The 13889-nt window shown below is 65.5% G+C and overlaps 1 protein-coding gene across 5 annotated transcripts in view; it reads left to right on the forward strand.

Moving 5' to 3' along the window:
- NFIC (nuclear factor I C) overlaps positions 1–13889 on the forward strand; it is a 39773-nt gene that overhangs the window by 17132 nt on the left and 8752 nt on the right. For all 5 annotated transcript variants that reach the window (XM_058657969.1, XM_058657968.1, XM_058657971.1 and 2 more), the window contains exon 2: positions 4470–5001. In XM_058657969.1, the coding sequence (XP_058513952.1) occupies positions 4470–5001 (532 nt within the window). The remainder of the gene's footprint in view (positions 1–4469; positions 5002–13889) is intronic.

Consider the following 13889-nt stretch of genomic DNA (forward strand, 5'->3'; position numbering starts at 1 on the left):
AGCCCGGACCTGGAGCTCTGGCTAGCCGCTTCTGCCCCCTCCCCACCCGGGCCAGGTGCAGAACAGCACCCTGGACCTGGTCCCCCAAGCACCCCACCCTGGGCAGAGGTTTCTGGCTGAACACTGCTCACCCGTCTCCCTCCAGCTCCCTATAAACGGGGACCCCGCGTGGTGTCCCCCCCACCACAGCGCGAGGCCCGCTGCTCGCTCTGCCCCCACCCCTGGCCCACGTGTGCGTCGGGGCGGGGAGGGGGGCGCCTGCGAAGTTGGAGGCCGGGGCGAGGGGCGAGGGGCGAGGAGGGCGTGTGGGCGCCGGGAGGTCCCGTCGGTGTCCCCCTCCCCCCAGCCCCCATTTCTTTTTTTCTCCGCCGCATCGATTGTGGATGACTGAGTGGCCGCTGCTGCGGGGCGGGGAGGAGCCGGAGGCCGCGGGCGCGCGCGCGGGTCCGGCTCGGGGCCTTGCCACTGCGGCGCTGCGGCCGGCCGCCCTGTCTGCTCCCTGCGCCCCGCACACCTGCCCCTGCCCCCAACCCGCAGCCTCTCACCCCTGGCCGCACTCCCAGACCGCCCTGGGGCTGAGCCTTGTGCAACCATCGACGGCCTAGGCACAGGCAGGGGGAGGGGCTGGCCTGGGGAGGGGGCGCCATCTCTCACCCCACCCCACCCCTGTAGCAGACCCTGTCCCTGGATCTGGATCTTGCTGAGCGTCCTTGGGCCACTGTGAGGGGAGGGGGTCCCCTGCAGGAATGTGAGGGGCTTCCACAGGTGCTGGGGGTGGGGGCGGTGAGGGAGGCAGGGGTCTGTGGCCTTCCTGCAGCCCCTCCCACAGGCCTGGGGCCCAACTATCCCCACCCCCACCCCCGTGGGTGACCTTGGACAAACCCCTGTCCCTGCGCGGGCCTCCTCCCAGCAGACCCACTGGACTGGGGGTGGGGCTGCTGTGTGACCTCGGACAGGCCTGGTGGGCTCTCTGGGCCGCCTGGGTGGCTTCCGCTGCGCCCGCCCCCTGCGCCCCAGCCTCATTGGGAAGGCCGCCTTTGGCGCTGGAATTCCCCCCTGGCCAGCAGGGCCGCCAGGTCGGAAGGCCTGGGTCCTGGGCGCTGGCAGGCGATGGTCTGGGTCGGGGGCTGCACCTCGGTCACCCTGGGAGCTAGAGGGACTCATGGTGGGTGGTGGAAAGGTAGCAACTGGAGGACTCACAGCCGTCCAGCGTGGCCATGTGCGAGTGAGCGACAGGGAGAGAGGAAGGAGAGAGAGATAGCGCGCCTGCGCGCCTGGGCCAGGGTGGGCATAGGGCAGGGGGGTCCCCGCCCCCACCGCAGCCTGTCATGGGCCTGCAGCTGGCTGAAGGGGCCTGTCCCTTCACCTTGGCCTCTGCCCCCTGCTCTGGGCTCTCCCTGTCTCTCCCTTCTCTGTCTCTCTTTCTCTGTCTCCCCCTCCTTGCCTGGCTAATTTTACAACCTGAGCGCAACCTAAAATAGCTCCTTTTGGCTGATCCGCCTGCACCTCCCGTGCCAGCCCGCCTTGTGCCACCCCTCTCCTCCCCCCCCAGGCTGGGCACTGGCCCTGGAGGATCCTGGGACCCCCATCCCCTGGGGGTTTTCACTTTTCCTTCCAAGAGGAGCCGTGCAGGGCGCTTGAGCCCCCATAAATCCTGCCGCGGGAAGCGCCCCGCCCCGCCCTGGCCGTCCTCGTCACTGCCACGTTACTTATTCCGGGTTTGGGGCCAAATCCATCTTGGCTGCGGCAGGCAGGACTCCCCGGGCCTGGGCCACCTCGGCGGCGGCGCCTGCCTCCCGGCCCCTCCTCCCGCATTCCTCGGCCGGCCAGCGCACCTGGACGGACAGGCGGCCTGTCCTCCAGCGGCTGCGGGGAGAGGCCGGGGTGCCCCGGGGGTGCGCAGGGCCCCCTCCCGTGGCCTTGGGTGTTGCTCCCCTTGGAGCGCGGTGTCCCCCTGGCCTGGGTAGGTCCATCCCCGCCCCCCACACTGCGCCACAGTGCCTTCTAGCAGGGCCAGGCGCCCGGTAAATCACCAAGTGCGATTCTGGCCCAGTCAGCGTTCTCTCACGCTCTGCTCCTTTCTCCGTCTCCCTCCCTCTCTCCCTCCCTGTCTGGACTGGAAATGCTGCCAGGGCCTCCTGCCCCCCAACGCCTCAGGTGAGGGCTTTCTCACCTGGTCCCCAGGTCGGAAACCCGCTGTTCTCAGCCAGACTCACCTCCTGGGGCTATCCTTGGGCCTGGTATACAGCGGGTGCTTAATAATCACTGTGGGTGGGGGGAGGGGTGGGGTGATTCCCAGTTCCAACGAAACTGTATCACATAATACAATGTAACCAATGAATTTAAAAAAATCTTAAGAAAATAAATAATCACTGTGGGGGACAGTTCTGGTGATTGGCAAAGGGGGACCCTGGTTTATCCCTCCTGCCCTGGGGACTTCACTGTGCCCGCCCTGTCTTACCCCCAGCACAACCCCTGGTGCCAAATAAATGCTCTGGTGTGGCTGTTGTTGAACCTGCTTCGTGTAAGCATGAACTGGGTTTCTAGTTCTCTGCCACGTTCATTCCCTCACCTGGAGGAGCCTAAGGAGGGGACGGGTGGTCTCAGGGGCCATCAGGGTGCAGGGAGCCAGCTCAGCTCCCTCCTGGCCATGTGGCTTGGAGTGGACACCTTGAGCCTGACTGGCCCACCAGGGGACACATGAGTCTTGAGGGGGCACCCCAGTTAGGGTCTCCCACATTCCCTGACCTGTCATATGTCCGAGTGAATGTGGACTCTGTCCTCCATGAGTAAATGAGAACTTGAGGGGAAGGACTGGGTGCACCCAAGGGGCCTGGGGTGGAGGGGGAGCCCCCCACTGGCCAGCTGCGTGCCCTGCAGGCACCATGGAGAGAGCAGGGGTTAGGACCGAGTGGGGGGGCCCATCCCCAGAGCTGAGGCTCCATGCCAGGACAGGAGGGCCCCAGGGAAGGGGTCCGGTGGGGCACGCAGGAGTGTGGGAAGACGGCAATGCCCGCCAGCCTTGGCTATCAGCTCTTGAGGGCCCAGGTGGGCATGGGGCCTGACTGCAGGCTGTTCGTGGTCAGGACCCCCGGGGTCAGTGGTCAGAGATGAGGAGGGCTGCCTCCCCGCGACCTGCCCCAAGAGGGCACAGGGGGCGGAGCTGAGAGGGGGAAGAGGAGGAGGGGATGGTTACCCCTCCCCCCACAGTCCCAGGAAGCACAGAGCTGGGGGCTGGGCTTTAGCCCCCTCCCAATCGTCCCACTGGACCCTGAACCCAAACTCCACCCACCGTGGGTCCAAGTGACCAGGTGGGGGCAGGGGCCTGGGTTGGGTGGGGACCCTGGAGGTGGCAGCTGTCTTGGTGACGCACACTGGGGACAGTGGCCTGGGGGGGTGCTTGCCGAGCCCTGCCCGCCCCACCCTGGCCTCAGCAGGCCCCAGGGCTATTTCCAGATCTCCAGGGTCAGGCTGCACGGGCACGGCTGGGAGGTGGCTCCAGGCAGGGTGGACAGAGCCCAGAGGGGCGGGAGCAGGGTAGGTGCCCTGAGTGTCCAGGCCTGGGTGAAGTGGGGGTTGGGCACTGACCCCTGGGCCCAAAAGGAAACCTAGGATCTGCCCACAGCTACTCTGAGAAAGGGGGTGACACTACTTCTCCGCCTCTTGGCTAAGATCAAGTGAAAGGGGCCACAGCCGCCGAAGATGGTGGTGGGGGGACCTCAGCCAGTGGGGGCGCCACCCGCTGGGAAGATGGGGTGACCCCAGCAGCAGCACTCACAGGAGTGATGCGTGTGGGGAGGCGAGGACCCGCAGCCCAGGGGGACCCACGCATATGGGAGCTTCCTCCTGCCCCCCAATCCAACCCTGCTGGCTACACCCATTTCTCCTGGTCTCAGTGTTGTCAGCAACAAGATTGGGCACATGGGCCACCCCTCTGTGGAACCACCCAGCCTCCCTGCCGCCCCCCAGCCTCTCTGCCTGGACATGGGAGCGCTTGGGGCAGCCCCTTGTTCTCACTCGTGATTCACACACACAGCTGGCTGCTTTCTCCTGTGTATATTGAACACCACTGTATACCTGGCCCTGCCCCTGCCCCGAGGAGGAGGGGGCTTGCACATCACAGGCCTGGATGCCTGACACTTGTGTCTGCCAATAAAATTTTATTGGGACCCACCGCACGGCCATGTGGTCCCTTCCTATGCGTGTCCGCCGGCCTTGGTCTCCGCGTCCCTGGATTCAGGGTTGCCCATCTGCAGAATGGGTCCTCCTCCGCGGCAGCCTGCTCTGCGCTGGAGATGTAGGACCACCAGTCCAGGGGTTTAAGGTCAGCTGCGACCCCTAACGGCAATGCCGGGGTGCAGCCACTGGCTCCTGGCTCCTGGCTCCAGCTGCGCCCGGCACGGGCACTGCATGGGCATTGAGGGACAGGGTGGCACCCGCTGAGCCCCGCTGTCTCTGTGCCCCCCTAGGATGAGTTCCACCCGTTCATCGAGGCGCTGCTGCCGCACGTCCGCGCCTTCGCCTACACCTGGTTCAACCTGCAGGCGCGCAAACGCAAGTACTTCAAGAAGCACGAGAAGCGGATGTCCAAGGATGAGGAGCGCGCGGTGAAGGATGAGCTGCTGGGCGAGAAGCCCGAGGTCAAGCAGAAGTGGGCATCCCGGCTGTTGGCCAAGCTGCGCAAGGACATCCGGCCCGAGTGCCGCGAGGACTTCGTGCTGGCCATCACGGGCAAGAAGCCGCCGGGCTGCGTGCTCTCCAACCCCGACCAGAAGGGCAAGATGCGTCGCATCGACTGCCTGCGTCAGGCCGACAAGGTGTGGCGACTGGACCTGGTCATGGTCATCCTGTTCAAGGGCATCCCACTCGAGAGCACGGACGGCGAGCGCCTGGTGAAAGCAGCGCAGTGCGGCCACCCCGTGCTCTGCGTGCAGCCCCACCACATCGGTGTGGCCGTCAAGGAGCTTGATCTCTACCTGGCCTACTTCGTGCGAGAGCGTGGTGAGTGCGCAGGGCGGGGCCGGGCGGGGCCGGGCGGAGCGGCCAGGGGGTGTCGGGGGACACCGGGCGGTCTCGGCGAGGACCGGACAGCCAGAGGGAGTCCGAGGGTGGCAAGGTACCACGCGCAGGAGATGGCACAGGTCCGTGGGCACAGCCTGCGTGTGATCGTAGGGGTCTGAGGGCGGCAGGAGCGGGGCAGGTGAGTCCAGGTGAGTCCAGGGCCTTGGGGGTCTGTGCGGGGTTGGGGGAGGAGGGAGAGGAGAGCCCACCCCACCCCGGAGACCTGGGTGTGTGGCTTGTGCCACCTGCTCCAGGTTGGCGCCTGAGCCAGATGTCTGTGCAATGGGTCTTGCATTCCAAATTCAGTTTCTGCCACCCAGCACGCGCGCGCGCACGTGCACACGCACACACACACACACGGATCTGGTGCAGCCCTGGCAGGGCTAGGAGGGGAGCAGCCAGAGGAGCAGGGTGTCAGCCCGAGGCCGCTTGGCTGGCGACGCCATTGTGCGCACACAGTGCACGCCCCCGCCCACCCAGGACACAGACCCTGGAGCACGTGTGAACATGGATGGCTTTGCGCAACCTGACAGGAGTGGGGTGGGGGGTGGGAAGCTGCGGCTGCACACGCCAGTCCTCCCAGGCCCGACCTTGAGCCCTGGCCCTGACTCCGGCCCCGCCCCCACCGCTGGACAGAGCCTGCAGCGGCCGCCATGCGGGGCCTGGCTCCGGGCTCCCGCCCCCGCCTCCGAGCTGCTACCATTTTCAGAGCTAGTTTTCTGCCGCAATCAGCCGGCGCCTCCCCTGCTCCTCAGGCCCCCAGACCTCCCCAGACCTCCCCAGACACCTTCAAGTCCAGCCCCGGCGCCCCCGCAGGAGGGCTGCGCGAAGGTCAGTGCTGCTGCAGGCCCCAGGGGAAGCCTGGCCTGGGGCTGACCGCACGGCTCTCCTCCCATCCGTGATGCGCGGCCCCTCCTCCGGGACCCAGCCGCCTGCCAACCGCTGGCCTCCTGCTCTGTGAAGTGGGAAGCTCCTGGGCAGCGGTTAGCAGGGCATCCCCAGGAGGAGGGGGGGGGCGCCCTGGCTGCTCCACTTCCCAGCCAGCTCCCTGTTCATGCGCAACTGGGAGGCATGCAAGTGAGACCCCTGTCCCCTGGGGCAGACCCACGGCTCCTGGCTCCTGACTCCAGCCCGGCTGCAAGCATTTGAGTGAACCAATGGATGGAAGATCTCTTTCTCCCCCACCGCTGAGCAAGGAGAGAACCCAGCCCCCCTGCAGGGAGCCGGGAACTGCCATGCGGGCGCCTGCAGCCTCTGCAGGTGCAGGCTGGCCTCTGTGCCTGCCCCGCTGTGGAGAGCCAGGTGCTCGCAGGCCCAGCCCTGCCTCCAGCCTCCTTTCCCCTCCGGAGTCCCAACTACCGGCTGAAGCCTGATCAGCCCTGAGGGCAACACAGCTCTCTCTTTTTCTTTCTTTTTAAAAGATTTATCTATTTTTAATGGAAAGGCAAATTTATAGAGAGAAGGGCAGGCAGAAAGAATGACGTTTGGTCGGCTGGTTCACTTCCCAGATGGCTGCCATGTCCGGAGCTGAGGCATTCTGAAGCCAGGAGCCAGGAGCTTCTTCCGGGTCTCCCACACGGGTGCAGGGGCCCAAGGCTCTGGGCCGTCCTCCACTGCTTTCCCAGGCCACAGGCAGGGAGCTGGAAGGGAAGCGGAGCAGCCAGGACAGGAACCAGCATGCAGTGGAATGCTGGTGCTTGTAAGGGGAAGATTAGCCACTTGATCCCCTTGGCAGTTATTTCCCACTTTAAAGATGGAGCAATAGGGGTTACACCGGCTGGCCCTGAGTCCTCCGTGACTGGCAAACGCTCACAGACGGCTGCTGCCCCTGCAAAGCACCACAAGCTGCAGGCAACACGGCCTGTGTGGTTGGGCACCAGACAGAGCCCCAGCTCCAGGGCCTCCATCCAGGAACCCTCCCCATCCCCCATCCAGGGCTGTAGGACCAGCAGGTGCTGGCTGGGCTGGGGACTCCAGGAGCATTGGGGGGTGTGGGGGAAATACCCCCAGAACCCTACATCTCCAGTGGGCAGTGGCTGAGGGACAGTCACAGGGTGGGGGACAGGCTTATATGAACCCCTGGCAGGCACTGGCCTCAGGGTCCGATGGAGCTGCCTCCTCCCCCAGCCCCCCGACTCCTGGGGCTGCAGCTGTACTGGGGGCTGTGCCCTACTGGGGAACCTTGGCCCCCCAAGTCCCCCAGTGTGCTTTGGGGGATAGAACCCAGACCAGTTGGTATGACCTGGTGGAGCTACCAGGGCAGAATGTGGCTGCCCCAGGCGGCATCAAGGTAGTGTCCTGTGGCCACAGGGGCCTGGAGGATGTGGGGGAGAGGGCAAAGCCAGCCCTGGGGTTCAGTTAATGAGGGAACTTGTGCATTGGCGAGGAGCCCTGGGGTGAGGCAGTGCAAAGGCCCGGAGGTCACTGCAGGGAGCAAGGCTAGGGGCATGAGGACTCCCCCCGTAAGGGCAGGAGTGGGACCCCAGGCCCCAAGAGCCGGGCTGCCTGCCCTGGGCCACAGCCCAACCGGGCCGCCCCACCCCCTCGCGGCAGCCTGAGAAACCCGAGGCGCGGGCGGGCACCGTGCCAGGGCTGGGGGGAGGGGCTGCCAAGCCCGCCCCGGCAGCTGCCAGCCCGCCTGCCTGCCCGCACCGGCGGCCCAGATGGTGGCCATCTGCTGAGGCCGCCGCGGGCCTGCGCCCCGAGTGGCGATGTGGGCAGGGGGTCTGACCCCGAGGAGGGTGGCAGGAAGAACGAGATGGCCTGGGCAGTGGGGGTGGTCCGCCATGCAACAGGGGGTGGGAGGGTAGGAGAGCAGCGAGGCAGGCGGCAGCCATGCCAGTTCAGGCCTGCGCATGCCCACCAGGTCTGCTCTCACAGCAACACTGTAGCAAGACCTGCTCCTGGCTGGCAGACAGAGCCAGAGAGGCCAGCCACTGGCCCAGGATCACACAGCAGGAATCCTTAAAACTCCATCAAAAAAAAAAAAAAAAGCAAGTAAAGAATGCAGCAGGGGCCACACCCCAGAGGAGGCGGGACCCAGTGAGAAGCAGGCCTTGGTGGCCAAAAGGAGGGAGTGAGCCAGCCACTGGAGAAGGAAGACGGGCTGGCACGCCCTGGCCTGCTGCAAGCTCTGCCCTGCTCCGGCTTCACTGTGTGACCTCTCTGGTGTGGGCCAGATCAGGGGCAGGCTGCACAGTGCTCCCGAGTCTGCTGGGTGGCCAAGGGGCTCCTGGGGACACCCTGGCACTCTCCCCAGGCCAGACGGCCAGGTGTGCCAGCCCCCCGTTGGCCCATCCATCCGGCTGTGCACCCAGACACCAGCTGAGGTGTATTTATAGCCCCACAGCAGCACCCCCCGGCCTAGGGCAGCAATGGGGGGAGGGGCAGGGGGCACAGTGTGGGTAGCAGGTGGGCCGCCCACTAGGGCTGAGTGCCATGCCAGGAGCGGCCAGGCCTGGGTACCATGCCCTCCCCTGCCAGCCATGTGGCCTTCAGCAAAGAACTCCTCTAGCCTGGCTGCCTGCTTCCTGCCTGGTATGATGAGGTGATTTAAACTATACGTTCATTTATCTGACAGGCAGAGAAAGGGGGAGATAGGGATAGAGGCCCTTCATCTGCTGGCTCACTCCCCAAGTGGCTGCAGTAACCAGATCTGAGCAAGGTACTCCATCCGGGTCTCCCACATGGGGCAGGGGCCCAAGTGCCTCGGCCGCCTTCCGTGGCTGCCCCAAGTGCATCAACAGGGAGCTGGATGGGAAATGGAGCAGCCGGGACTCGAACTGGCGCCCACAGGGGATGCCAGCGTTACAGTCTGAACTTTACATGCTACACCACAGCGCCGGCCAACATGGGGTGATTTTAACAGAGTTGGTGGCTCTGCATTAAGACCGTGTGTACCAAGAGCCAAAACAGCCTGGAATGTGCCCATCTTCAGTGCTCAAAGTACTTATCCTAAGATGGGTTCCAGGCTCAGTGAGATGGCTCAGCTGGCTAATCCTCCCCCTTTAAGCACCGGCAACATATAGGCACTGGTTCCCGTATCAGCTGCTCCACTCCCCTTCCAGCTCCCTGCCTGTGGCCTGGGAAAGCAGTGGAGGACGGCCCAAAGCCTTGGGACCCTGCACCCACATGGGAGACCCGAAAGAGGCTCCTGGCTCCTGACTTCAGATCGGCTCATCTCTGGCTGTGGTGGCCATTTGGAGAGTACAACAGTAGATGGAAGATCTTTCTTTGTCAATCTGCTCTTCCAGTTTGAAAAAGGGGGGTAGGGATTCTATCAGTTCAGCCTGGGGGGCCCTGGACTGTGCTCAGGGAGCGGGCACGCCCCCTGCAGGGCCCAGAGAGAGGAAGTGGACGGGGTGTGCGGGCAGAGGCGGGGCTGCCCAGCTGCTCCCACGGTGAGTTTTCATTTCACCGCAGCTTTTTATGTTGCTGCTATTTGCTGTTCATGCTAAATAGTGAGGTGCATCACGATGCCATAAAAACACGTGATTCGGGCAGGCTGCAGCCACAAGCACAGCAAGCAGGAGCAGGCGACATGGCCCCCCACATCCCAGCTGTCTCACTCTGCGCCCTATTCCGTCAGCCTGGCCCTCACCTGCCCAGATCAGTCAGCCCAGTGCGCAGGCATCCCATGCCGCAGGGCCGGGTTCAGATCCTACCTCCAGCTCCCCAGCTCCCACATGGAGGCTCCGGCAGGACCACTCCCCTGCAGACCCCCAGCAGGACCCCAGGATGGCTCAAGATGCCAATGACACGAACAACCAGGGCGGCAAGGGCACCTCCAGCCCCGTGGATGCCCCAGCCACCTGTCCCCAGGGCACCTCCCCTGGCGCCAGTGCTGGGGTGCACACCGTTGGGGTGTTATGCTGCACCTGCAGCTGCCGTCGTTGTGGCGGGCAGCAGTTGCCATGCTGGCCCCATGCCCAGGAGTCAAGGGGCAGCTAAGGGCAGCTCCGGACAGCTGCCAGGCCAGCCCCTCTCTGTCCAGCTGGGTGTGTGCAGCAAGTCACGGATGACCATGACAGGTGTGTGGGTATAACATGGGGCACCTGGGGACCCGAGGCTCCAAAGGCAAGGAGTAGACCAGGGAGCATCTGCATGGCCATCAGCTGGTCTCAGGAGTCCCAGGGCAGGCCCTTGGGGGAAGAAGGTTCTAGAATCTTGAGGCCAGAAACCTGGGATGACCACAGTGTGGTGGATTCACACTTTGAGGTGTCCCCACCAGGACATGTCCGCTGCCCTGAGGGAGCCCCCTGGGGGGCGCTGTGTCTGCAACACACACTTAGAACTCCCAGTGGGTTCTAGAACATTCCATAGATTGGGCGTGTTGAGACTGCACACCTGTGCTGAGAATGTTCCAGAAAATTTCCCACAGATTTTGGTAGCCCGGGGCTTCCTTGTGTGTGGAGGGTTCCCCACTGCTGCTATGGGGCTGGGAGAAACTGGAAATGGAGGGGGCTGGGGACACAGGCGGGTGAAAGTGTGCTCTCGCGCGTGCCAAGGGGCTGACCACACAGGGGTGCCCAGGGCACAGCCGCAGACCTGACCCCTGCTGGCCTCGTCCCCATCCACGACTGTGTCCTGGCGGCCAGCAGGTGCGGCTCAGTCCCGAGGAAGTTGGGGCTCCCACTCCTGCAGGCCTGGCCAGGCCCCTCCCTGCCCGTGGGCTGGCAGCAGGCAGCTGAAAGGGCCCCTTGTTCCTGGCCACACCCGCCCCTTGGGGTCACCCGGGGACAAGCCTGGGCAGCCAGCTCCCTTAAAGGGCCAGCGCCCCAAAGGGAAGGCGGGATGAGAAAAGGGGGCGCCCCTGTGCTGGGGAGGGGTGTTGGGGCTGCACCTTGAAATAGCAGCCCCCTCCTGCCTCGCCTCAGTTCCCCCTGTAGGGTGCAGCTCCCTCATGGCGCAGCGTCCAGCAGCCACGAGGCCTCAGACAGGCTGCTGGAGGGAATTACAGAGGTCTCCTCCAAGCTGGGCCCGCCAGCTCACATGCATACATAGAGCGCCTGCTGCATACTGGGCCATGTCAGAGGTGGTCATGCTGCGGAGCGGCCCCGGGGCAGGCTGCTGCCCGATGGACAGGCCCAGTGCTCGGCCGTCTTATGTAAGCGGCTTGTGTAAGGGCGGCCGGGCACTTACATAAGGGAGAGGCGGCGCCCGCGGGGCGAGGAGGGCTTACAGGGGTGCCTGCTTGCACCCCCAGGTCCACTTGGGGCCTGGCATGTGTGTGCGGGTGCAAGCTCCCTGTGACCCCCTCCCCCCCCAGCTGTGAGCAGGAGGCCCCAGGGACCCCCGAGGATGGCTGCCGGCTGGGCCTTACTGCCCCGTGGCAGGCACATCCTCCTGGCTTCGCCATGGGGATCCTGGGGCACCCCAGGGGCACCACCTGGGTGGCGACCCACACACACACACCGGCCCCGGGTCCTCCACGAGGCGTAGACAACCCCCTCCGTATCTTTTTTCCTGTCCAGCATTTAGTATGCACCTACTGCATGCCAGGCCCCATCAGGGTGGCAGCTCCGCCCTCTCTGGGCACCCCTGGCTGCGGAGGAGCGCGCGCCGTCCCCGGGGAGGCAGGCCTGGCCCGGGCCGCCTGCCCAGCTCGCTCCCCGCCTTCCGGGCTGGCCTCGGAAGGAAGCGGCGGCGGGGAGGGGTGGCCCCCCGCGCCCACCCGCGCCCCGGGCACTTCCGGCGGCCGCGTCCTCCCCCGGGAAGGCGGCGGCGGCGGCGGCCAGGAACCGCGCGCGCCGTGTAAACAAGCGGGTTATTTTAAGCCACCCCTCCCCCGCGGCGGACACGCTCGCGCGGGGCGGGGCGCGCGCCAGGAGGGTTCCCCTTCTTGCTTCCTTCCTCTCCTGTGGCGGGGCGCCCCGAAAGCCCTCGGCGGGGACTCCCGCCCGCCTCCCCCGAGCGTAGCAGGGGCGGCTGGCTGGGTGGGCTCGGCTCCCGGGGCCCCGTGCCAGGCGCTGCTCCCGAGCGCACAAAATGGCCGCCCCGGGGCCCAGAGAAGCATCTGGAACTGGGGGGGGGGGAGGCGGAGAGAGGGAGAAAAGAGGCGAGAAAATGGCCGCCTGGTGGTGATGTCACGGGGGTGGCGTGGCCTCCCCCCGGGGCCGGGCCGGGCCGTGCGTTGTGTGTCCACGCGCCGGCCGGACACCGCGGCGTGGGCAGCGCGCACGGGAGGGGGGACCCCGGGGCTGCCCCCCGGGGCCAGGGTGGGTCGTGTCGCCGAGGAGGCCGCGCTGCGCGCCTCCTCGACCCTGACCCGCTGGCCCGAGTGTCCACGGGCGAGCAAGCGCACAGGGCCCCGGCCCAGGCCGCGAAGCCGCGTGGGAGGGGAGGGACACTCTGACAGTGACTCGGAGCTGCTGGCTGGAGCCCAGGCCGCCCGGGCGGGGAGAGGAGCTGCAGATGGCGGCCTGGAGGCCTGGGAGGCCGAGGCGGCGGTGGGTGGAGGGCTGCGCGTCCAGGGCTTGTCCATGCAGCCCACCCCGCCTGCCCCAGGAGCAGCCCCGGTGGAGGGGTCCCCCGTGGGCACAGGGGAAGGGGCTCGGACAGTTGGAGGACGAAGGCCAAGTGGGCGGGATCCTCTCCGGAAGCTGGTCAGGGCCAGGCCCCCTGGGCAGGTCACGTGGACGCTTGCCACGCCGGCATCCCAGGCGGGACACCAGTTCGAATCCGAGCTGCTCCATTTCCCCTGCAGCTCCTCGCTCATGACGTAAAAAACAGCAGGGACATATCAACTCCGGGCGCCCCTGCCCCCTACCGGGGCGACCACCCGGATGGACTCCAGCTTTTGGCCTGGCCCTGACCCAGATGCCGCTGTCAGTGTTTGGGAAGGAAGACCCACCTTTCTCTCTCTGCCTTTCCAACACACCAATACATTAAACAGGCCTGCAACGCCCGGAACTCGAGGGCTTGGCTTTGGCTGGGGCCGGAAGGGGCACGTGGGGGGTCCTGGCCCAGCTGCTGGGCAAGCCCTGTGTTTGGAGAGTCATGGTGGACGTCCCTGGACACCCCCCCCCCCCCCGCCCGCCAAGTGCTCCGACCCCATCTGCTTCCAGAACCTTTTCCGGAAGCCATGAGGCTGCAGCTGAGAAGAGCTGGGGCGTCCTAGGGCCCCTCCGTGCTGCGCCCCCCCATGCTGGTCTCCCTCACCCTCTAACTCTCAGGACTTTTCTTTTTAATCCCAAAGAATCGACCCAAAAAAGTGATTTCTAAAGTCAGTTGCATTCCTGATGGCTAGCATGGGCAGTCGAGCCCCAGGTCAGGGTAGGGTCCCCCTCCCCTACCAGGACACCCCCACAAAGTGGGCTTTTTGTTCATATGTGATTGTCTTGTATTTTACTTGAAAAACAGAATCTTCCATCCACTGACTTAGGAGCTCCATCCTGGTCTCCAGTGTTGGGGGGTGTCCAGGGACCCCAAGTGTGGGGGGGGCCTCTCATAGCACCACTTAGGGGATTCCAGAGCAGGGTGCTGGGTCAAACATGAGCACTCAGGACTTGAACCCCCTGACACCCCACGTGGTCACCCACCCAGGAAGTGCAGCTCAGGCTGGGACCACTGTCCCCCAGGGCACAGCATGGGGGAGCTGTGAGTGTGGGCTCCCAGCGGCAGCGGGCAGAGCTAGGGGGGCCAGGGCCCTGCACCACGTCACGGTGTAGCAGCAAGGTGACAGTCGTGGCGATGAGAAGAGAAAGCCAGGCAGGGTGGCCAAGCCACACTTGAGTTCCTGTCGGCCACAGCCCCCTTGGCAGGTGTGGGGGCAGGGTGGAGGGGCAAGCCTGCCTGCTGGACAGGAGCCGTGAGGCCAGGATGACCCA

The sequence above is a fragment of the Ochotona princeps genome, chromosome 33, assembly GCF_030435755.1.
Source record: "Ochotona princeps isolate mOchPri1 chromosome 33, mOchPri1.hap1, whole genome shotgun sequence".
Taxonomy (NCBI): Eukaryota; Metazoa; Chordata; class Mammalia; order Lagomorpha; family Ochotonidae; genus Ochotona; species Ochotona princeps.